Source organism: Podarcis pityusensis (assembly GCF_964106645.2).
Source record: "Podarcis pityusensis genome assembly, chromosome: 6".
Lineage (NCBI taxonomy): Eukaryota > Metazoa > Chordata > Lepidosauria > Squamata > Lacertidae > Podarcis > Podarcis pityusensis.
In genome coordinates this window covers 48,643,615-48,668,706 of record NC_138030.1, presented here as the reverse complement: position 1 = coordinate 48,668,706, position 25,092 = coordinate 48,643,615, and the positions used below count along the sequence as shown (strand labels likewise).

The window sequence follows — 25,092 nt, the reverse complement described above, 5'->3', positions numbered from 1 at the left end:
AGTCTTTGCGTCAATTTCTAACATGAAGCAAGTGCAACTGATACAACATGGCTATTCCATACATTTATATCTAATAAAATACAGTATAAGTCTACTAGCAGACTAACTGATGGCTCCACAGATAAAGCATGAACTTGTGATTTTACAAACAGAACCAAAAATCTTTCCACAAGGCCACCATGTGCATAAAGACAGACTACATCCAACTACAATTCTTTCAAATGAGATTGCACTTATTCCATGGCTGAGGAATTTTGCTTCAAAATTTCTGCTTATTAAGTAATTTGGTCCTTCTTTCAAAAATAATGCTTCCACCAATGGCTGCTAGCCATGATGACTATGTTCTTGCTCCACCATCAGTGGCAGTGTGCCTCTGAATGCCAGCTGCCTGGAATGTGGGCTAGCTATAGGCCTTTGGTCAGCCGCTGTGATCAAGCAGGGCTTTTCTTATGTAATTACCTGAAACAAAGTCGGTCTTATTTTGTTTTAAATGAATTGTTCAGAAGCTTGCATCGTTAGTGACAAGCTGTACAAATCTGATAGCAGAGCTTCAAACACAGCCAAATATTCTCGGTACATCATGTATTCATCTGTACTGAATAGTCTGACAGAAGTAGTAAGAGCTACCCTAATAAAAACAGAATTTGCATTTCTAATTCTGATACCGAATCTCTGTGCCACTGCCGTGTACTCACCAGCTTCAGCCAAGGCAGCAGCTACCTCATTCTGAGTCGAATAAATGTTGCAGGCAGACCAACGACACTGAGCTCCCAGTGCACACAGCGTCTCAATCAAGACCTGGGGGCGATGCAAGCATAATCAACCAAAAACGCAGCAGAAATAGCTGGCTCGATTTGGCCAATACCAGCCCAGAGTTATGACCCAACCCCAAATCAAATCAGGCATACCCAAGTCCATGCAAGACATTGCAGCCATCAGCCAAACCCAGCGGATACTGCTGACAACTTGAATCCTGGAACTGCCATAACAGCAAATGTCTTTGCCGAACACTATTATGTACAGACACATCAGGATGGTTGAGAAACAACAACAACAACAACAAAAATGCTCTTGTTTAGACCACAGAGACACTTTTCCACTCATCTCTTTATTCAGAAAGGGACAAAGGTGAGTGGCATAGGTAGCAGTTAAGATGAAAGGCAGCTGGTGTGCAAATTGCAGAGCACTCACCGCAGTCTGTGCTGTAATGTGCGTGCATCCCACAATTTTAGCTCCAGCCAAAGGCTTCTCCCCCTGAGCTCGTTTTCTAAGTGAAATCAGTGCAGACATGTCTACAAAAGCAGAAGAGAAGTTTTCAATGAAACTTTTGCCATCCACTGGCTGGTCATCCTCTTGGGTTCCCATAGTAAGTCAGCTCAAAGACATTTATATATGTGAGAATGTCTAGAAACGCAAAGATCAGTAATGGAAACTGTCTTGAATGTCAGATTGGATGTCAGTGAAGGATGCTGGCAACCTAACACTGCAGTCAGAAAAGGCTGGAAGTTGTCAAGGCTGCAACCTAAATGGAAAGGAATATAAGGAATACAAAGGCCTTTTAATTTGTCCCTAACACAGAAGTGGTAAAAAAGGACTGTTCATGTATAGACCATCAGCTGTTGTTCACAAGACTGAGCACATAGACAGTTGAAAGTGGCATCATTAGCAACACCTGTTGAAACAATCCTGAGAGGTTTTGTTTTTGTTTTAAGTTTACATTGCTTGCTGACATTTTGACACAGCTAATCTACTACCAAGGGGGTTTGCTGACGAACAGGATATAATTTGTGGTACCCAAAGGAGAAGGAAGCTTCAGCAGCTCACTCTTTACCTTGCTCAGCAATCTCTATCTCTCGGCGGCCAAACTCTGCCTGCTTGATATTCTTAACGCAGAAATTGCTACTGCCCTTCGAATTAGTTTGCTGTTTTTCTCTTGGGGAAACTTCATCATCAGAGCTATCTGTGTAGGATGCCGCTAGAGAACAAAACAGAAGTGTTTGGTAAGAAAGGAGTATACACGAAAGAAATAAAGACAATTCGTATTTCTTACTAAGGACTGACATTTTACCATCTGTGCTATTTTAACTTCATTCTGATCATTCATCTTAAAACAGTGGAAGTGTCCTGGTCAATCTGGTTTCCTGTTGCAAATTTTTCACTTCTTGGCTTATACACACTAGCATAAGGTGGCACCGTGTGTGCTTCAAATACTGCAGGATATCAACATTCTTTGAAGATTATTGGCAGGCAGATTTTTAGTTTTTTTTATTAAAAAATAGGCTTCCTTTCTAACATACCAAGTCCTTAAAACACCTTACAAGGATGCTTTACAGTAAAGGTAGAGCAGTGCATAAATACATGGGGTGATATTTATTGAAGTCATATTTGAAGTAGATCTACTGAAATAATTGGAATTAAATTTCTTAAATCCATGTCAACTACCATAGAACACGACAGAACTAAAAGGTATGTATTGTATACATGCACAAGGGATGCTACAAGGGATACTACAGGACTCTTTCAAGCTTTACGTGCAACTGAACAGGAAAAGGTGATGACTTGTAATCACTAAAACCAGAGGTATACAAAGGGGCTTTGCTTTCCAAGAGACCATGAAAGGGTACAAAAGATGGCAGCCACTATGGCTCATAGCTGAATGTGCCAAAGTTTTGAGAAAGAGTGGTGTTTCTCCTAAGAGATGCATCCCTAAATATAAGGCTAGCACTGCCAACTGTCATGCATTCCAGTATTTTGCAATACTTTTGAAAATCTTGAATGAGGTTGTCAGAAAGAAAGTTAGCAATTGCCTTTAGTTCTGGGGTCAGGGTTATTGCTCAAAATATCAGCTAAACAGGAAATAAAAGGTCTGGAAAAGAAAAACACCTACCAGAGCTGTAGCTGTCAGTGGAAGACTGTGAAATGGACCGAGAAAGAGACCTGCGACCAGTCTTGGTTGGAAATTTGCTGAACTCTTGCATATCATCCGCAAACTGGATTTGCTAAATGCAAAGGAGTAAGAAGACATACATAGTTATACCACTTTATTTTATTTATTTTATTCAGCAGGCTCACTTCTCCACACATTCCACAAAGACAAACAACTAAGCAATCCAGGGAAGAATGTTGTTTGCTAAAATTCAAACCCATTAGGAGAAAGGCTTGCTCTTTTATTCCGGTTTCTCTGCGCAAAAAGTGAATTTCCCTCCCCCGCCCCCATATACCGTATTTTTTGCTCTATAACACGCACTCGACCATAACACGCACGTAGTTTTTAGAGGAGGAAAACAAGAAAAAAAATATTCTAAACGAAACAGTGGATGTATGATTTTTGTGGTTCATGCTGTGGCCACAGACATGTGATCTGACAGTGAGTCTGGAGTAGCCCAATGCAAAAATCCTGAGGATCTATGTGGATCCATGCTTTGTAACCATGTTTTTGCACCACTGCGGCCCCAGGCTACAGTGGGTGTGTGATTTTTTTGGTGCAAGATGTAGCCATGGACATGCTATGTGATCTGATGGTGAATTTGGGGTGACCCAATGCAAAAATCCTGAGGAACCATGTGGATCCGTGCTTTGTAACCACGTTTTAAGTGGGGAGAGAAGGAAAAGCACTCAAGGGACAAGGAGCACGCATGGAGTGTGTGGAGAAGGATGCTGCTAATAATGAAGAAGAGGGGTATAAGGGGAGAAGGCTCTTCTCCTCTCCCACTTTGCTCCTTTAAAGCAAGCAGGCTCTGCTTTTCTTCCTCCTCCCTGCTCATCCCTGGCTTAGCGAGCTGAAAAACTTTGCTGCTATGTAGCGAGCTGAGTGGGGAGGAGAGAGGACAGAGAGCCTGCTTGCTTTAAAGGAACCAACCGGACAGGAGCCGCTTACACTCGTGTAAGCGGCTCCTCTCCTCTCCCACTTTGCTCCTTTAAAGAAGCAGGCTCTCTGTCCCTCTCTCCTCCCCACTCAGCGGCTCTTCTCCCGCTTTGCTGTTTCAAAGCGAGCCACGGAGGAGGGAAAGAAGGGGAACCATGGATCCTCTGCTCACGACTGCAGCAGATCCCCCCCGCCACCCGTAGGCATTCCCTCCATAACACACACAGACATTTCCCCTTACTTTCTAGGAGGAAAAAAGTGAGTGTTATGGTGCAAAAAATATGGTACTTGCACTATTAGAAGGTTACATTAGACACAACAAACTGCATGCTACTTTCTTGATGAATACCAGCTTTATCCTCCCCCCCTTCAGTAACCCAAAGATACAGGGGTTTAAGAACAGTTAAAACATTTAGATCATTAAACTACAGCCAAGTCATATGCCAACAACAATACTACTATTCAAGTCAATCAATCAATCAATCAATCAATCAATCAATCATGTATTCGAAGTGTGTAATGAAAACCAATGTGATCATAAGAAACCAAATATACTAGCTATTCCACATTAAGATCCCTAGATTAATTTAGATAAACCAGGAAAGAGCTGTGGGCTTAGAACATCTTGACAATGGCATACAGTCAGGAACTGCAGCTCACAACTGACAGCACAAGACACGTCTTGGAAAAACCTGGTTCCTGTTCTCTTACAATACCTTGGCTTTTCTGTGAGAAAAGAACTGTTTGGATTGTACCACCTGCAACTACGATACACTAAACACATGCAGCACCTTGGTTGGGAGCAAGAGAAAAATCTGTAGCGTTAGGCTGAGGAGAAACATGTAATATTAGAATGGCACCGTGGAAAAACTACAGTGGTACCTCAGGTTACATACGCTTCAGGTTACACACTCCGCTAACCCAGAAATAGTGCTTCAGGTTAAGAACTTTGCTTCAGGATGAGAACAGAAATCATGCTCTGGCGGCACGGCAGCAGCGGGAGGCCCCATTAGCTAAAGTGGTGCTTCAGGTTAAGAACAGTTTCAGGTTAAGAACGGACCTCTGGAATGAATTAAGTACTTAACCCGAGGTACCACTGTATTGAAAATGTGAATTTGAATGCAAAGAAAGAATTACTGCTGCAATTTGCTTACTATTATGAAAATTCTAGAGCAAGTAGATCAAATTTCCAAGTACTTATAAGACTCAAGAAAACAAAGAATTTGTACCAGGGAACAACTCCTCCCAGGAGTAAGTGGCTCAACAATAAGAGAAAACAGAATCAGAGAGGCTGAGAGAAGGAAACAAAGTGGAGTGACATTATCTTGGATCTCCACACTACTGGCAATTCAAATATTTGCTGCAAAACTTCCCTGCATTGTTTTTGAGATAGCCCCTGTCACTCACTCACTCACCAAGATACAAATAAAAAAAAAGTCATCTAGCAATTCTATTAAAAAGGCTTGTTTTATACATTTATAGTTTAGTTAATTCATAAAGCAAGTTACATCAAACTAGAACAGAACCTGAAGACCCCAACTGATTCAAAATATAGAACCTGCCCTGAATTCTACAAAGCACATAGTTCAAGGATCATAACAGTTCTCACCATGTGATTTGATTATTTCAACAAACCAGCCCCATGTGCTGCTTGTGTGGCCTTAAGAACAGCATGATAGCAATGAGATTGCCAAGAACCAGAACTGGAAAAACAGAAGTCTTGGATATAACGGAAAAGGCTTGCCTTTTATCTTTCAACCATTATGGCCTGAAGGGTGCTTTTCTAAGCTCTGAACTTCATAATGCACAAAAATTATTTTAATAATAAAATTTATAGCAGCCCCCCCCCCCGCCATTTCTCTCTCTTATATTCAAATGCAGGCTTTAACAATGTTTTTGGCAAAAATTAATGGATTCCCATCATGGCTTAGTGTCGTATCTGAAACAATTCACTAATGTCAAGCAGCAAAATAACTAGTGACAATTCAAAAACAAAAAGGGAGGTCATTAACTAAAACCTAATAGTAAAAAATAGGTTAGTAAGTTAGTAAAAAGTTCCTCCCCCTTTGCTGAAAAGAGTGCTACCAAGAGCCTACTTCAACCTTGCCCTCTGATTTCATCCAGGTCTAGGAACAAAAACAAGTGAACTTTGAACAAACCAATCCCTACAGACTGTGTCCAATGCTATTTTAAGTCCTAGAGGAACAGCACATTGTTCACCATGTCAGGAAGTATGTTTATGAGTGAGATTTAGTAAGCAATTCATTGTGCTGAACTCCCTTCTTCATAAACCTGTTCGCTTTATTTCAGTCTAATCCTTATTTAATAAATGCCTAGCATAGATCTTTGTAACTTTCACTGATAAGACCAACCAATAAAAACTAGGTTCAAAAGTATTTCCCGTGCTAAACACCAATCTATCATACTTAGCTGGTGAGTTACCAGAGACTCTGCACCGCATTCAGATCTTATCAATGAATGATACTCAGCAAATCAAATCCTGGATGAGAAACCCGAAGGGAGAAGTATTCCAGCTTGAACAAAGTTTAATGTTTCGGCCCTTTCAATTGTTGAAAGAATTAGTGCAACGAAGAATGAAAGCCAAATCCAGTAGAGGACAATGCTCCACATGTCTTCAGAATGTATAAAACTCAAATCTAGTGTCTCTGAAAATGAAATCTGATTATAATACAAACAAAAGTTCACATAACCTTTTAAAATAGAATCCATTAATTACTACAACAGAAAGAATTAAAGTTTGCTTTCCATTTAAGAAGGGGGGGGGGCGGCCTCTGATCAAGAATTATACTGATGCAGTAGTGTATGTATTAACTGTGGCAGAGTGTGAGCATTGAAGAATGTCAACTAAACAGGACAGCCAAGTTTTAAGTCCCATTAACTTAAAAAAGGGAGAGTATTAATTCAATGATTTACTCTTCCATAAAATTAAATGAGAATTAAGTTTTGCTGGACAATTCTCTTACTTTTCACCTCACAGAGAAACACTAATCTGCTCAGTAATTACTAACCCCAGCCTCTGAAAAGTTATTTGGCATTTAGCCATTACTCAAGTGTTCTTTCTTAGGGTCTATGCATACATACAATTGTGTTTATTTCACAATTGCCCAAATTTGCCCCTAAGGAGATGATCCTGTAGTTCACAAAGCATGTGTGCTAAACACCCAACTGTTTTGGATTATTCTTCTAGGTTTATAAGGAGTATGCTACAGCAACTAGTTAGTTTGATTTATACAACAGGACAAAATAAATAAAGTCTATTTTCTTTTGTGATTTAAAATAATCTGTTTACATTGGCTTGATTGAATTCAATCTACCATGTTTCTCCCCCTCCCCTGCCTGGCAGGCCCCCTGAGCTGTTTTCACTAGCCCAATAAAGGTACATGTTCTTTGCCACAGCTGATGTGTAGGAGCCATGCTTCCCTCAGAACAAAAGCATGACGAATAGGATTAATGAAGTGCTGTGACATTCAAAAATGGAAAAAGCACAATAAGTAGATACCAAAATGGATGAAAGAGCATTCAAAATTATCCGCCTAAATTAGGCTTCCCTCACATCACATCACCTACCATTGCTATCACCATAAGGGTACCACCACAGGGAGCAAAAGAATTTGTTCTTGTTAAGGCAGAGCTTCATTGGCCTCTGACATTTTAAGTACTGCATTGTCAAGTCCCATTAATTGCATGTTATATGGCAGTATTCAAGGCTTCAGTAGACGTCAGCAACTGTAAATGTTGAGCAGTCACAATTGTGAAGATCTTTAGACCAAAAGGGATATATTGGTAAATTAATACCATTTCCTTCAGTCAGAAAAGCACAGGAATACAAACTGTACTCTATAGCACTACCAGACAAGCCATCAGCTATAACATGAAGGCTAGCAATCAACAACTGGAGGCCACACAGAAAAACCAGTTCTCCTCTGAGAAAACGGAGAGTGGCCCAAAGTAAAAAATTGGCTCACAGGGGCTTTAATTGTTACAGCTTCCTTTTTATTCAGAAGGACGTCTATGTAATATCTTTACATTATTCCACTACTCCCATGACCAACTAGAGTGGAATTTCAGCTGCTATACTAGCACAAAACTATGAAGCATCTTTGACAATCTAAAAAACAACTTGGGCATCTCAACCACCATGAAATCACTCACGATTTAAGCACAAACACAAACTTCACTTCATTTCAATTGTAGTGGTATCAGAAGATGGATTTTCCTCCCAAGACTGCTATTCTTCAAACTATTTAATCAAAATGGACAGAACAAATGTATGGTTAGTTTAAAATGAAAACTGCTGTTTCTGGTTTCCTCTTCACCACTGCACCAGAGGCAGAGAGTGGAGGGGGGAGCAGACGTCTGCATTAGGTCTGAGAGATCAAATAACCACTTGGGGCCACCAAGAAGTCCTTAGAAATTTAGCTGCTAAAAGAATCAAGGACTACAGTGAGTATAAAATAAGTACACACAAGTTGACAGAGATACAGATTTATTTTGTATATAACTTTAATGTCTGCTTTATTTTTCAAACCGCTTAGAAGTTTTATTTATTATCAAGTGGTATATAAAGTTTGCTAAATAAATAAATATGCAAATGAGATTTCAACAAGATTTTACAGGCTAGGTAAAGCTGCACTCTGGTCCTGTGAACTCTATGTAACACAGACCACAAAGCTTTGAGCAATTAAGAGGGAACTGTGAACTGATGCCAAAGGCTCTTTTGCCTGCCCCAAGAGCCACAAAGCCTCCCTTCTGCAACTACCTAATCAGACAAACGATAGCTGTGCATGTGAGGAAAATACCCTCTCCTCCTAAGAAAAAGGGGGCTACAGAACTATGTCAGAAAAGGAGTGCCCTCAACTGGCAGGGCAGTTACATCCATTCTCAGCATAGGTGATAGGATGTCTGCTGTATGCATGCATGCTTGTTTATTTGTGTTTGTGTCTCTGTGTCTCTGTGTGTATACCACCTCTTTTCAGCTATACCTCAAGTGCTTTTGTTCTGTGGCATCCAAGCAAAGGCCTTTTAATCAGCATATCTATAAGGAAACTTGATCATTAGCCAGTAACTCAGTGTGGTGTAGCAGTCTGCAGTTACAGCAAGACCTAGATTCAATTCCTTGCTTAGCCACAAAACTTACTAGTGACCTTTGGACAGTCTGCTTCACGAAGTTGGTGTCAAGATACAATGGCAGGAAGACTGGCTATACTACTAGAAGCAGTTTGAGAAACGGTAGCTTAAATATGAAATTTCATAATAAACCTATGTGCACTATAACTGTCCCAATCCTATAAGGCAGAATAACTGTTCCGATCCTATAAAGCAACAAAGAAGTGTCTGAAGGGATCTACCGCTGATTGTGTTCTGTACTATTGGTAGTACAGCTGATCTAGAAGTGAGTGAAAGCTATCTTCAAGTGACTGCATGGACAACACAATGTGTGATGCAGGCTTGCTGATTTTTGGTGGTCAGTAGAAGACCTGAAGTTGAAAATCCAGACTCCTCTATTTGCTACAAATCAAGATGTTAATCTAAGCTTAGATGGGGCCTCCGTACAATGAATGTGTTTATATATGTGGCAATACATCAAAGGGGGTTTCCTTAAAAGCAGAACAGAAACTTTGAGAACTGAGAAAAGCACAAGGAAAAGGCAACAAACTAAGGTGGGTGGCAGAGGTAACAATGTTATTGTTAATCTGAAGTTCCAGCAAGAAGCATCTGGTACATGTTAGGCTTGCCATACGTTAGGAAAATTCCTGACATGTCCTGGTTTTTGGGTGTAAAAATGGCGTCGGGGGAATTTTGCTGAATTGGCAAAATGTCAGGAAAAATCCAGATGTATGGCAATGTGGTGGGAAAAGCAGCGGAAACAGCTCCAAAAGCTTAAAATCACTATTTTGGGGAGAGGCTTCCCCAAAAAAGTTCAACAACTTTGTGGGTGTCAGGAAGTTTACTTTTTGAAATATGGCAACCCTAGTATATGTGCAAGTCCTAACAGGTGGTTAGAATGTCAGACATCTGTCATACCCCAGTGGCAGGGCATCTACTTTGCATACAGGTCTCAGGTTCAATAACCAGCATCTCCAGGTATGTCCTCAGAAACTGCCTCATTTGAAAGTGCCAGTCAGTGTAGATAATACTGAGTGAGACAGACCAATGATCTGACAAGGCAGCTTCCTATGTTTTTGCTGTAAACCATAAATGTAACATTTATTTAAAAGAAATCAGGGGAACTTTTTTTAAAAAAATTCAGGACAGCCACCATAAAACTTCTAATTCAAAACCCAAGAGACATCATGCAAAAATAATCAATAATCCAGGTTACAGTTTGTCATATTGGTAACAAACTAACTTTAAAGTTTGCAAATGCTGTATGTCAAAACCAATTCCCACTATGTTGAGAAAGCATAGAAACTATAAGCATACCTTTTCCCAATGCTCCAGACGAACAGTGGATTCCCATTTACTCCCAAGAAAAGTCCCTGTTTATCCAGAGCAAAGATTCATTTGCTGAAAATTGGCCAGTGCTCCCATTTGTCACTACTATTTCTTCAGAATACAAAGAGGAACAAACAAGTTGCATTTGGATCTGGCTTTTAAGTTCTAAAAAGGACAATTTGGATCTAGGAAACTGCTTGCTAATGAAATCAACTGCTGAATTTACCACTGTAATCCCTGAACCGGCTTTAAGGGCGCTCATCTGAACTCTGCAGCTTAGTAAAATCTGTCCTGTCTAAAAATATTATCAAACATGGCAAGCAGCTTACTAATGAAGTGAATTACTCCAGCATTAAATCAATTTCAAACTTAGCCTGAAACCAAAATGGTGTATGACACGGGGCTGGAATACAACCCTGGGAAAAAGACAGGACCCAACTGCAACCTCAACAGTTGACCTCACAATATCATCTTCTTTGTTCATGTGCTGTGATCTCTAGATGACATTAAAAGGAAAATCCTCTCTCAAATCTCTCTGACACCAATATTGACTGGTACAGAGTGTCTCCTGCACACACAGCTGTGGAATGTAGACGTCCAAGCACGTGTTTTGGGGAAGGTCTGGACAGCTTGCTATATTCAAGGCCTGCTAGTTTGACTTCACCCAGGAAAGCAGAAAACTGCCCCTTTTCACCATGGGTAGAGACTGAATTTTTCCCAAAGCCAAAAGCAATCTTCACAATGTCATATTTTCATTGGAACTCACACGTTTCACTGCTGGAATTTGCTTTCCTAACCGGGTGTGGCACAGTATTTAGCAGCAAAGAAAATATTTTAGAACCCAATACTTCAACACCATGTAGGGGGAAACAGTTTAGATTCTCCCTCGACCTTTAATCCATGAAGCTCATACATACTTAAGTCAGCATCGCCCTTACTTTGTAAACAAAGGTTAACTGTAAGACTAATACCAAACCAAGCATTATTACTATTAAAACATACTATCCCCAGTATCAACTGAGAGTTACTAACATGATCAATATAAAATGAGTTTCTATTGTGAAACCTGAATTGTTAAATGCATTTGTTAATATTAGGAAGACTATTGGCTCTCAAGTCTATAAGATGGCACCAGGACCTACTTACCCCAGTTTGACCTCTGGAATGTGCCTGCATAGGCTTATGACATATAGACCTGACAACTGAACTTTTACAAAATTAAGGTTCTCATCTACAAGCCATGCAGCAGGACTTTAAGTACCCATTCACTTCAGGGAGTTTAAAAAAGATTAAACACATTCCAGCTGAATACTGAAAAATAAGAGGTAAAGGAGTAGGGAAGCAGAAGACAACAAAGAAGACTGAAATAGGAAAAGCTCAATAATGTGTTAAAAAAATAATGATTGTAAAGCCATTAGGGACAAGCAAAGAATGTTTATCTTGTGGAAGAGTGGTATGATTTTATCACCTTCGTTAGTTATAAAACTATTTCTCTCCTTCTTCACATTATATGAGGGTGTGGCCATCTTGACCCAAACTGCTCTTTTCGTATGTATTATTGTTTGCATGTAAATTCCTATTTCTTTGCTACACTTACCTGTTGAGGGGTAACGGGACATTTTTAAGATACTTGGAACCAAACAGTCTGTTAGTTTTGCCTCAATTAAACTAATTAATTGATTTTTTTGTTATAATAGCTCTGTGTATGTTTGTTTGCTGAGTGAGGGAAATACTATAGTGCAATGCAATTGTATCGGCATTCAACAGATAACTTATTCAACTTATGTATTCACTTTTTCTTGAAAACCTAATAAACACTATTTTTAAAAGAAAAAAAAAGGAATTGGATCTGCACTGAATGATTGATTGACTGAATTTATATACTGCCCTTTACCTGCAATTTTTTAAAGCTCATTTCTAGCATGAACACTTGAAAGAACAGTTCCAAAATACCCATGCTATGTCTGGTGACAATTCAGAAGCCAAGAGAGCTGGACAAAACTCCCACTGGGCTCACTTAGCCCCCAACCCCTTTTCTTAGTGACCATTATTAGTCCCCCTGCCTCTTATACTCTAGCCCTAATATTAATTCACCATGCATTTGTTGTATGTAACACCTTGAAAAATTTTCAAGTTTGAAGGCCTTAATCCTGACAGCAAGATTGACAGTGACAGTGCATTCCACCAACATTCTAAGTTAAACCACATATAAAAAAACTAAAACCAAAGCTAAACCTTATAGTCTCCACTGCAACACAAAAAAATGCAATATCTGACTGGCCTAGATCTCAGGTACTCGGTGTTCCAAAAAGCTACTCCTGGGGCTATTTAGACTAACTTCTTTAATAACTAACTACTTCATGAGTCTCTTCCTACAGAAAGAAAGAATGATACGTGTTTACTGCAGGGGGAAATGTTATAATTACCACATTCTGCTGCAATAATTTTAATTGCAGACTATTTGAATGGCTCAATATTTATTACTCTACAGCCTTTAATTGCTTTTGTGGGGGAAAGGGGGGGAAACTAATCAATGATTATTTATAGCACAATCCTAACCATATTCACTTAGAAGTTAGTCCTACTGAATTCAGTTGGGCTTGTTCCCAGGTAGGTAGATTAAGATTCCAGCATTAATATGTAGCTGGCCAACTGATGCAATGGATTTGCTGCAGCTACCATATTTGTCCTAAGGCCCAATTTGCTTCCCAAGAACTAAGCTACAACACTCCGGAGACAAGGAAAGATAGTATATCTCAAATCCTAACTTATGAGTTAATTTCCTACACTGAAAAGCTTTTTTTAACATTGAGTACCTTTAATCATGTTATCCACACCTTCGTTCTGAATTGGTACAATTGCAGGAGAGCTGTACCATATTATACACATCAGTAAATAGAACAGCCCTTACCCTAGTACATTATGTCAAGAGGAAGAGATTGTGTTCCTCCTTTAAGGTGAGGAAGGAAGATGGATTCTAAGGAGCAATGTCAAGTGCTACTCAACCCAAAGAGGTGATAAGCTAGTATTGTTGGCACTACTGCCATTATTGCAGCATGGTAATGTGTTAATATGGTAGACCAACATTTATAAACCACTTGTGTTACAAATAAGAGTCAAGGAAACACAACTGTAATTACAACCCTTTCTCACGGACAGACTTTCCTTAAGATGGACACTTCCTTCTGTTTTAGAAAGTTATGACTGCAGTTTTATGGATGCAATCCACAGGTTTTAGTTTTATTACCTCAGGTAGGACCAACATCACAATTTAACAAAGGGTTTTTTTAGTGTGTAGTTGGCACAAAATCTAGAGTTGGAAAAATGTGCTGCTGGAAAGCTGATAATGTGCAGTTGGAAAAATGAGGGGAGAGGAAGTAGACATCTTAGGCATATGTGTTTTATTAAGCCCTTAAATGATAGGTAGTGTCACCGATGGCATGTACGCCAAATATATATGTATAGAATGTGCTCAGTTTCCATATTTGAAACAAACTGCTCAAACTCAATTTAAAATTCCCTTCTTTTTGGGGGGCCAGAACCTCCTCTTCTTCACTTTCATCTTTGGGCAGGAAATACTTCGTCACATCCTTGTATATACCCTTAAAATACTCCTGTTTTTGCATCTGTTAGTCTAGGGCAAATAAAAAAAAATAATCAATGGATAGTAGATAATAGCTAGTGATTTCTATGGCAAAAACTTCACCGATTAAGGGTGTAAGCCAGGAACAGAGTGCCTTTGAGTTCATTTGCCTTCTTCTAGGGGTGGGGATTTGTACAGCTGGAAAAACCTGCATTTTAAAAGAACCAACCATTTAATTGGAAGTATTCTCCGTTAAAATGGTTTCGGGAATCACAGCCCAAATTTCTCATTATTTTAATAAATTTACCTTAGAGTAAAATATTACTTACAAGAACAATTCTTCTACAAGTTTTTCCATGACCATGATAAAGATGGGGAAGAAGAATTTACATTCTAGAGCTTGGATCCTTCTACTATTGACCTGCACTGCTGCACAAAAAGAACAACTTCTACATGGACATCTCAAGGCCTGCATCGACATTATTCCCATCCCAGCCTTTGGATGAGTTATCCTCCAGGAATGAAATGAATTAGGCCTCAATCTTGCACAGGCTCTTGCATTCCCTTACCTCAGGGGAAAGTGAGCAATAAATTGGGAGGTTCCCGTTTTGGAATGTAGAATAGTTCTTGATGAAAGAGAATGAAACCCTCAGAATAAAATCTCCTAATCTGGTCATTCACTTCTTTTAATGTTTAAAAGGGTGCACAAACCTAAGGCCCAACTCCTGATCTTTTCTGAAGATTATCCTTGGCTAAGAACCGAGGGCATAAAATAAAACATTCACAGGCCTCCAGATCCTTTAAAAACATGAACTGAAGAAAAAGCTCTGTAGGGTGCAAATTATTGCTGCTCAGCAAAAAAATTGTTCTCCGCATACCTGAGATTACTATACTCATTTAAGCACATTAAATTGCTTTTTATAGAAAAAAATAGAACACGTAGCTTTTTGTGGCTTATTTGTTCAGCACATATGGTTATTATGAAATAAACTAGAGCAGCCAGTCCCTTTGCTCAGAATTAGAGACTGGAATAAACTAATCTTGAAGAAACATATAAGCCCATAAAAATCTGCAATTGGAGCTATTTTGTCATTCTGATTTCTAAGCAACCTTATGTGAAATGCAGCCTTGTGAACAGCAGTTGGTTTTACTGAAGTTAAGCTTTACCTGAAACACACCCAAGGGGGTGGTGGGAGAACCATGTGGGAGTAAATTCAACAATGGAGTAGGGATATCACCCAAAATAGAAGTAGTCAAAATTCTTGATCCTGCAAAGTGGCAGATACCAAACAGAAGTGAAGAGGCATGAGGATGTCAAAAGCTAAAGCTAACATCCCATGGTTGTAGCCTCAGCTGTACTCTTTAAACCAGCCTTCCTCAGCCCGTTCTCCAGATGTCCCTGACCACAGGCCATGCTGATGGGAATTAGTGTAAAACAGCCTTTCTCAATATTGAGTCCCCTTATGCTGCTAGACTACAACTCCCATCATCCCTAGGTAGCAGGTCCAGTGGTGAAGGGAGTTGTAGTACAACAACATATAGGGTGCCAAGGTTGGGAAAGGCTGGTCTGAAACATCTGGGGGGCACCAGATTGGGGAAGGCTGTTCCACATGGTGCCATATAATGTTATCCCACCACACATTGCAACATGTGCCCCACAAAGGACATGGGTAGGCTGCTCCTGTAACCCCAATCACTTTCTTCTGTACTCATCACAGCTGAGTGACAGATCCTCTGGCTTTATGAAGATAAGCACACAACATTCCTCAATTGAACTTTCTTGGATTATTCTTGCCCCACAGCCATGACTCAAATTTCATTCTCACAAAACAAGCTTGCAGTTTGATTACTGTCTGGTCACTCAAGGTGACTGAATATTGCCTCCAGCAGAGGTACAATCCCACCTACAGAGCACTAAGATCTGTTGTTCCTACAATACAGACACACACCAGGATGTTCTAAAACTGCTAGTGCAATTTTGTGACAGTCTTTCCTGTCTAGCACATTTGGCAAAGACATGGAGATTGCTCAACATGCCAGTGTCTTTCCTTAAGAGGAAAAAACTTTTGTGGCGTTAAGGTTTTTGTTTTTTTAATTGTGTCATCATGTTCTATGCTTGTAAGTTGCTTCCAGACACTCTGTTGAGGGAAGCAATTTATAAGTGAACTAACTTGTTCTGCAATCTCATCCAAATTGGGAGAGCCAATCCCAGTTGCCAGCTGACTTAAGACAAGAAGGCAGGGGTGGACCTGTAAGATCAGCCACCATTCATAATAAAAAGAAAAAGCAACTTGGGCAAATAAACAGTGTGTGACTGAAGACTGTTTTGAAGGTGGGTGTCGGAATCTAAATAAATACTCATGAAAAGTGAAGAAGTAATTGGGTTGCAAAGCCGGACAGAAATGAAATTTGCAGGCATGGTATCTCCTTGTGCAGATCCTCTATATTTTTGCTGAATGGCACTCCTCTCCACCTCTAGAGTTCCTAAATCAAACAAACATTTCATTCATGTTACTAACTGCTGCAAACAGGAAACAGTGTCTTCACAACGTCCCAAAAGATACAACTCTAGAAGCAATACTATTGCTTGTCAGAAGATTTGAACAGTTTATTTGCATATCCCAAGTTTTAACATACTCACTCTGGAGAATCTGGACAGTAAGAGGTAAGGAGTCGGGATTATTTCAATTTATGCCGATTTGTTTCCTTCCCCCTTATAACCACATCTTACATGTCAGCAGACTCTAAGTACCAGCATGTTTGTTTCTGAAGTATGTGAAGAGCATTAGGCTGGACGTAAATGTCAAAACAATATGGACAAGTACCCGGGCCATCACCTCTCTGTCCCTTACATTAGTATATGGCAATTTAAAGGGTGGGGGAGCTACTAAATTGAGTGTTCACTGTAGTGAAAGTCAAGATCGACAGTTTAGAATACATCTATTAAAAATAATTAAAAGACCTGATATGACAGTGGTTTACTACTGGAGGCAGGGGGGAAATGACCAGATAATAAACTCTCCGCTACCATCCCTCATACAGGATTGACTGAAATCCCAAAGCAACAAAGTGCTTTCTCCTTTACCCCAGGAAACATCAGGCAAAGCCACCAGCCTGGAGTCTTTGTGCTAATCACATGTAGCATCCCCTCCAAGGTACTTGGAAGGGGAGACACTGACTGTCTTTGCCCAGGGCCCAGAGTGGGAGCCAGAGTGATCCCTAACAGGAGCTCACTTGCACTGAGGGGATACTAAATTGGCACACTGCTTTTTTGCTTCCACAGAAATTAAATGCCGCAGCATGTCCTAATATGACCTGTTCTTTTTGCTCATAACAGCATATTCATTCTGACACAAGACTTCTACATTTTATCAGAACAGAGCCAGCAATTGTCCCAAGACAGAGCCCAAGTAAATGATGGTTTTGCCACTTATATGACAGCTTTTTGTGGGTGCAATATATGAGTAGTTGAAATGGAACTTTAAAGCGTCTTATCTAAAGTTGCATGCACACTGCCTTATATAACCACATGAAAAGCCACAGCTGCTAAAATCTGTGATTTCTCCTTAAAGTTACATTATTAAAAATGGAGGAAAGGGTGAGAATTTCCAATCCCAGAAATTGCAGCACAGAAACTACCAAGTTAAAAAATATGTCTGTAACACTCAGTGAGATGAATAAATTGACGTGAACATAAATGCTGCACCCTGCTTCCCAGAGTACAAAATATAAGGTCCCATGTGCATTATACATTTAAAGAAGTATTGTGCTATTTTAAACATTTCTCCTCACACAACTACAATTTCCAGAATGCTTTAACAAGAAATTCCTCTTCCCAGGGAACTCTTTGCACCACTGGCTTGAAAGTTTCATTTATGTAAGTCTACCCAGACAAATAAATGCTGACACATTTTAATCTTTTGAACTGTTAATTCTAATTATTTTAAAATGTTTTAATTGCATTTATCTGCTTTTATTGATGATTTTATTGATGAGAAGAGAAGACACCCTGGAAAAGACCCTGATGTTGGGAAAGATTGAGGGCACAAGGAGAAGAGGATGGCAGAGGATGAGATGGTTGCACAGTGTTCTCGAAGCTACTAACATGAGTTTGACCAAACTGCAGGAGGCAGTGGAAGACAGGAGTGCCTGGCGTGCTCTGGACCATGGGGTCACAAAGAGTTGGACATGACTAAACGACTAAACAACAACAACAATTGATGATTTTACTATTTCTTATAAACTGCTTAGAGATTTTACTACAATCTAGCAGTATATAATTTTTTTAAGTACAAATAAAATACCTTAAGTACTTTTCACACAGTCTTTCTAACCAGAGAATTTTTTTTTTAATGTGATCCTTACTACTACAATTTAGGCTGCAGACCCAAACTACTTTGAATGACTATTGCCATCAGTAAAGATTGGTTACCCCATAGAAAAGATCATTATCTCAGCAGAATTTTCTCTTAGGAGCCTAGACCTGTTTCCTTGTAAGCTCCTGTAACATTTGTAAGTTTAGAGACTTTGGGATGTTAATTGTTTTAATTCATTTATTTTTGGAAGCAAGTTGTCATATTTAATAAAAAGCAGATTAAAGAGAGGGGGGGGGAATGCATCAGTTCTGCTTGTGTCAGTCATACAAAAGCATGAAAGCTCCTCTGACATCCTGGAACTGCAGGGCATTATCCCCCAGGGTCAAATTGGAGATGACTGACAGGAGTTAGCTTAGGCCACATATTTTAGGCTGCATTGTGATACTTTTCTGTAGAGCAATGGGTGTAAATCTCCCCTTTACTATTACTGTAACCCAAGCCTTGTTCAGCAATTGCAATAATGGAAGTTGGAGAGGAAGGAGAAAGAGAATGCCTGCCCCCAATTTCTAATTCCAGTCACTTACTTGAGCCCTGTACTAGTCAATGACTTGTGAAATTGACCAGACGGCATCAGAAGCAGCTTCTGGTCTAAAAATATCCACCCCTAATTAAGTTTTAAAGGGAAAAAGCGTTCTTAAATGAGGTGGAGAGGGAAACTGGGGGACTGCATTATAAAAAATATTTTAATATTATTATTGTGGCAGTACTGATCATGGTGCTCAGAGCCAATTTTGGCTCTTTCAAAGTATTTCTTGAAGCACTTCAAAAACCTGCAAAACATGTTTGACTAGAAATAATGTGTGTGTGTGTGCTATGGGCAATGATAGCAACATCAAGTCTTTGAAGTTACTATCTTTAAACAGCCTTGGATTGCCTATTATCAAAAGAGAACCCACCAAAAATCCCAGTTAGTACTGACAAATGCTACAACCCCACACATTTACAAAGGGAGGTCCACAGATGACACAGAACAGTCTTGCCTTAGGGCAGCAGTTAAACACCTACTTCTGAAGAATTCCTTGTGTGGCTTAAAGAGAATTTTCTGATAAGGCATGATTCTACTTTGAAAGAAACATGGAGAAAACGGATGGCTATAAGAAGGCCAATATCATCATATAACCACATTTGTACCATTTTGAACCTATAGTTTCCCAAGATACAAAATTTCTAAAACAAAGAACTATTACATGTTCCTGGCTACTTAGACACATTAGGCCAGGCATAGGCAAACTCGGCCCTCCAGATGTTTTGGGACTACTACTCCCATCATCCCTGACCACTGGTCCTGTTATCTAGGGATGATAGGAGTTGTAGTCCCAAAACATCTGGAGGGCCTACTCTGCCTATGCTTGCATTAGGCTATAAGCAAAATGGTGCTGGGAGAGGGGATATTTGTCATGCAATGGGGAGAAGATGGGAAAAGTTACCTTCAAGAGCTTCACAAAAGCTGATTGTCTAGCAGAGAAGCTCTTTGAAAGTATCAGGGGTTGGAAGGGGGAGGAGAATTTTAGATCTCCCTTATGCAGAAATTCTATCCCAAATATTACAGTGTCCGGCCCAAATACAACAAAGAGAATGGCTGCTGCTCCCTATTCTTATAACCTTGATTTGTCCAGGCCCTTGAAAATGGAAGCAAAGTATTGGCAGCAATGCAATTTCAGTGCTGCAGCATGAAGAAGACTCATGCTCTGTATGTGATTACTAGGGGAGCCGCTAGAGGATAATGTAATGATTAGTGGGGGAGCTGCACAGTTGCTATGGGAGTAGTAATTCCTGTTGCTGCATTTATTCTTTCAGTGCTGTTACTGTGTTAATACACCAGCAATTTATTAGGGTAGAATACTGATAAGTTTCAGCCAAGAATTCTAGCAGGGCTACTTAGAAGCTGATTTGCCCATGTCCAGCAGCTGAACATTATAGCCTTACAAATACTGCTGGGCAAAGGTGAATCGTTTCTGCAACTCATTAACTCCCACTTTTTAAAAAAAAATGCCAAAGGCTACCTATAAAAGGGAAGCACTTAGGAACAGAAAGACTGCAGAATCCAGAACTGGAGTTTTCAAGGCCTTGAATGAATTCACAGTGGTATTCTCCTATCCGTGACAGTTCATTTTTTGGTTGTTGTTCCCGTTTGTTTGTTGTTGTTGTTGTTGGTTGGTTTGTTTTTCTATCACGTTTTATTGTAATTCATATTTGGTATTAGCCGCCCTGAGCCCAGCCCTGGCCGGGGAGGGCAGGGTATAAATTATACATACATACATACATACATACATATATATGGACCCCTGGACAGTTAAGTCCAGTCAAACTTAAGACTATGGGGTGTGGCACTCAAATCACTTCAGGGAGCCAGCGTTTGTCAAACAGACAGCTTTCCAGGTTATGTGGCCAGCATGACTAAACTGCTTCTGGCGTGACGGAAGCCAGAGAGCATAGAAACACCCTTTACCTTCCCACCGCAGCGGTATCTAGTTATCTACTCGTGCTGGTATGCTTTCGAACTACTAGGTTGGCAGGAGCTGCGACAGAGCAATGGGAGCTACCCCATCACGCTTGGTACATGGCACCACTAGCTTAGTCAACTTAAACATCAAATGAATTTAAGCTATCTTGATGTGTCAGTTGCAGAGTTTCAACATGAAATTATATGTTCAGTTCCTCAGACTACTTACTTAGCAGAGTTCCAAATAACCCCCTTCCCTTTTGAGAGTAAAGTTTACACATCAATAGTTACATTTGAGGGTTTTTTTCCTTAACAATATAAAGAAGCATAGAAATGAAATGAATATTAATAATAGTTCATTTTGCAGTACCTGATAGTTTGCAAGAAAAAAGGGGAGGTCATGATTTCCCATCCATGCCAATGATTTTGCTCACTCTTATTGGCCTAGCATCATTTAAAAGCAGGGGCAATATCAAAAAGGAACAAGTTTAGGAATGGGACACTGATAATGACAGTGTTTGACACAGGGCGGGTGGGTAGGAAGGTAGTTTGGTTGTTCTAAAGGTGCAGTGGCAGCCATGTCATTTTGTGCCAAACACAAAATACATTTGGAGACAATAAAGGTGCATACTAATTGATTACCCAAAGGCAGCACCTGGAAGAGTCAAGAGGGGATCCAGACTGCCATTATTTCCAGCATATCCAACCCTTGGGCCACATTATAAATTAACATACTAATATTAAGTGTACTGATGCATGGACAGCAATTACCCCAAGGTCTTAAATAAAAACCAGCTAATTGCTTTTAAAATGGGGGAAAGATAAAGCTGTTTCTTGGCAAAGATCTTAATGGAGGTTACATATTCAGCCACAGGTTGTAAAGCAGGTAACAAGGTTTAAGAAAAACTTGGTGAGCACCAAACACAAAGCAAAACATCCTTTATTGTTGAAAAGATCACAACTCCTGCACACTGGAGGAACTTACCCCTTTCAGCATATACTAAAAGTTATGGACCTCATGAACAAATCCAAATAAAAATGACAGAAGCGATGTTCTGTGATCTTCTAAACCACCATTTGTTGGTTTTGGATGACACAAGCAGCTGTGCTCAATCCAAAAATGGAAGAGTCAAAACGTTTGAAAGTAGAGGAGAACTGAAATGGAGGCAGATTTTGCAAACATTTTCACCACTGTGAGATGCTTCCCTCCTCCTTTTGGTGATTTTTGGTACTTCTTTTCAAAAGGGTGCTAAACTGTTAATGAGAGGTGGTTGTCCTGTCTCTGTTGTATTAAGGGTGGCAATCCCTAAAATGCATTTTTGGTTGGTCTCATACAGGCTATAAAGTATTTTCAATCATGCCCTAGCTTAATTGCAAAATGCAATATTCAGCCCACACAGCTGCAGCAATGAGAACACAGGAGAATTAGCTTCATTGAGACAGAGGAAGGTCATGCTTTGTTATGTATACAGTCATTCAATCCAACTTTAATAAGAATTGGCAATACCCTCTTATTTAGAGCTTGCCTGGATCCAAATTAATCCTCTCCCTGTGGGGCTGGAAAAGAATGCACAAAATTCTGACCAGGATTCTTGTGTATGTGGGATGAATGGCTGAAGGTGAAAGCTTCCAGAATACAGGTTCAAATTACATAAAGAATTCTGCAAGAAGGTGAAGAAGGAATTCCCACTGATTCAACAATAAGTCTGATTCTGCCCATTTCTAACAGCAAACTCCCATGCTCTAGTTCTGATATCTATGAATGACAGCCCTCCCACCTCTAGTGCCAGGAGAGCAATGGTACCAGATATTTAGCTCGAGATCATCCACCTGTATGCAGAAATAGAGCACCCTGTCCCACCGTCACGCCTGGATTCTCAGCATACACCACCATGCTTCCAACTTGATTAGAATACCCAATCCATGGCCAGCTAGTTGATTCCCACCCCCACCCCACCCCGTTGCAAGCCTAAAGTGAACAGATTCTGCAGCAGCAATAAGCCTGTTACCAAGGGCACAGTATTGATCACAACACATAATATAGTTCAGCTAGCTCACTATGAAAGGGAAAAGGCAGTTCCTGAGCTCTAAGACTTGAACCATGTCAACAGGAAATATCCTTTCTAAAAAGCTGCTCACTAGATTCTTTTTAAAAAAGGATTGGCTAACGTTTTAAGCAAGTTGTATGACCACAAGTCAACCTTGCACTGTCATTCCTTCAAAATCACTTTCATGCTGTCACCATCAGGGACAGTTTTGAGTAGCATGCTGAACTGCGTACATCCTAAGGAAAAGGTTTTTAAGTTGTGCTACAAGACTACAGACGAACCTTTCAGTGTTTCACTAAAACAAACATTTAAAGCTACTTGGCCTCTGGTTGAGGAAACTTCACAATGGAACAGCACAAAGGGCAGCCAAAGATAGCAAGTTCAGTGCTGGTAAGCCCTGAAGGCTGCTATGTCCCCAAGAACTAATGGATTCAAACATAAGCTAGTACTTTTGGTACATAATATGCAATGACTTTAGAAGAAGTTCAGCACCTTATGAGGCATCAGCAAAAATTCAATCAAGTAATTGAAATATAACTTCTTAAAAATTCATTCAATGAAAGCAGCCTTGGAAATAACTGCAAAATTGCTAACCTATAACAGCAACACTACTACTACTACTACTATGACTACAACTACTATATTTTACAAGCCCTTCTACTCACACATCTGCATCAGTCATTTATGCCACACATTTCTCACCTGGAATGGAAAAAAGTGATATTCTTAAAGCTTACAATAGATTCTCCACCTGCGGAGTATACTGCCAGTGTAAGGGGGTCTCTCAAATCAGACAAAACTATTTTGAGTGACTGGATCCCAAGAACACCTAGTAGTCTATTTTTTTTTGTCCTGTTCCTGTATGGTTACTGAATAGATCACAAATAATTTACAACTAGAGTTTCTATATGCATAAACAAGATTGATATGTTCCAACCACACTCTGTGAGGTGGTTACCATAGCAATATTCAGAATAAATCAGGAAAAGATCTTTAAGTTTACACAAACTGGAACCCCCAAAAATGATTATCATAAGCCCAAAGGAAGCATTAGAACCTACTCTATAATGCAAAATTGGGGGGGGGGGAGAGAGAGAGAGAAATTTATACGGCTGTTTCAAAATCTACAGCCCTTCAGCATCCCCCAGTATGTCTTTCACAGACTTCACAACCGGCAAAATAATCACATCTCCATTGTTGCTATGAGGACACGCAACAACAAAGATATGCAAACTTGAGAATTTCTAGAGCTGATCATTTCATCAACAACTGAAGCACTTATTATAATGAGACTCTTGGGAAACCCATCCGAGTTGCTCCAAAGAATCTGAATCTGAAAACTTTCTTCTATTAAGGGATGTTGAATGACTATTATCAACTCAAGTTCTAGTAAGTCCATTTTAAGTCTGCACATCTGTCCACCTGTAGAACTCCTTGGATTATCTACCGTATGTCAGGGTGCGCTATCAGGAAGTTGAAAGGGGAGCATAGTAGGTCTTTCCTTTTCTAACAGCTATTTGCATTACTACAAACATTTTAGCACTAAGTGGCAAGCAAGTACCATGTACAGTGTACCTCGGGTTATGAACTTAATTTGTTCTTAACCCGAAACCATTCTTATCCTGAGACGCGCTTTCACTAATGGGGCCTCCCGCTGCCGCCGGTGCGCAATTTCCATTCTTATCCTGGGGCAAAGTTCTCAACCTGAGGTACTACTTCCGGGCTAGTGGAGTTTGTAACCTGAAGTGTTTGTAACCCAAGGTACCACTGTATTCTACAATGCTACTTCTAAAGGTTGCCTAGCTATCTTCTAGGATGAACAACCCTGTCAGCAGCAGCTTTTGGCCAATTCTGAAAGACACAGAACCAGTGCTTTTTTTCTGGGGGGACGCATACCCCTAAACATTTTGTGAATCGTTGTACTTTTGTCCATTCACTGTATTTATTTTTCCCAATTTGAACTATAAAATGGTGATTTTTCTTGAGTCAAGATGAGAGTACCCCCAAACATTTTTTTAAGAAAAAAAAAAGCACTGCTTAGAACCAAACAATGTTGAACACACACAAAAAATGTGCTGAGAGATTAGGACCAGGAAAACTAGAGACCCATACACACTGAAAGACGTTCTGGGCAACAATTTCTATGCATAACAAAAATGAAAATGAATAGTCAGAAATCAATGTGGGTCTGCAGGGGTGAGCAACAATCTCAAGGGCAACACTAGCACAGCTACTTCTTAGATATAATTGAAAGGCAATGTAGGATTTTCTTTGGTGTGTTTATTCGTTGTTGTTTTTTGGTTTGGTTACTGAAAATTAAT

General features: G+C 39.8%; 1 protein-coding gene across 3 annotated transcripts in view; it reads right to left on the bottom strand.

Annotated features, from left to right (window-relative positions):
* AHCYL1 (adenosylhomocysteinase like 1) overlaps positions 1-25,092 on the bottom strand; it is a gene marked incomplete at its 3' end in the record, with an annotated part of 48,542 nt that overhangs the window by 16,816 nt on the left and 6,634 nt on the right. For all 3 annotated transcript variants that reach the window (XR_013987814.1, XM_081010614.1, XM_081010615.1), the window contains exons 2-5: positions 2,888-2,999; positions 1,832-1,975; positions 1,192-1,292; positions 696-798 (exon numbers count right to left, since the gene is read on the bottom strand). Coding sequence is in view for 2 of the 3 variants with exons in the window: in XM_081010614.1 (XP_080866740.1) it covers positions 696-798; positions 1,192-1,292; positions 1,832-1,975; positions 2,888-2,999 (460 nt within the window). The remainder of the gene's footprint in view (positions 1-695; positions 799-1,191; positions 1,293-1,831; positions 1,976-2,887; positions 3,000-25,092) is intronic.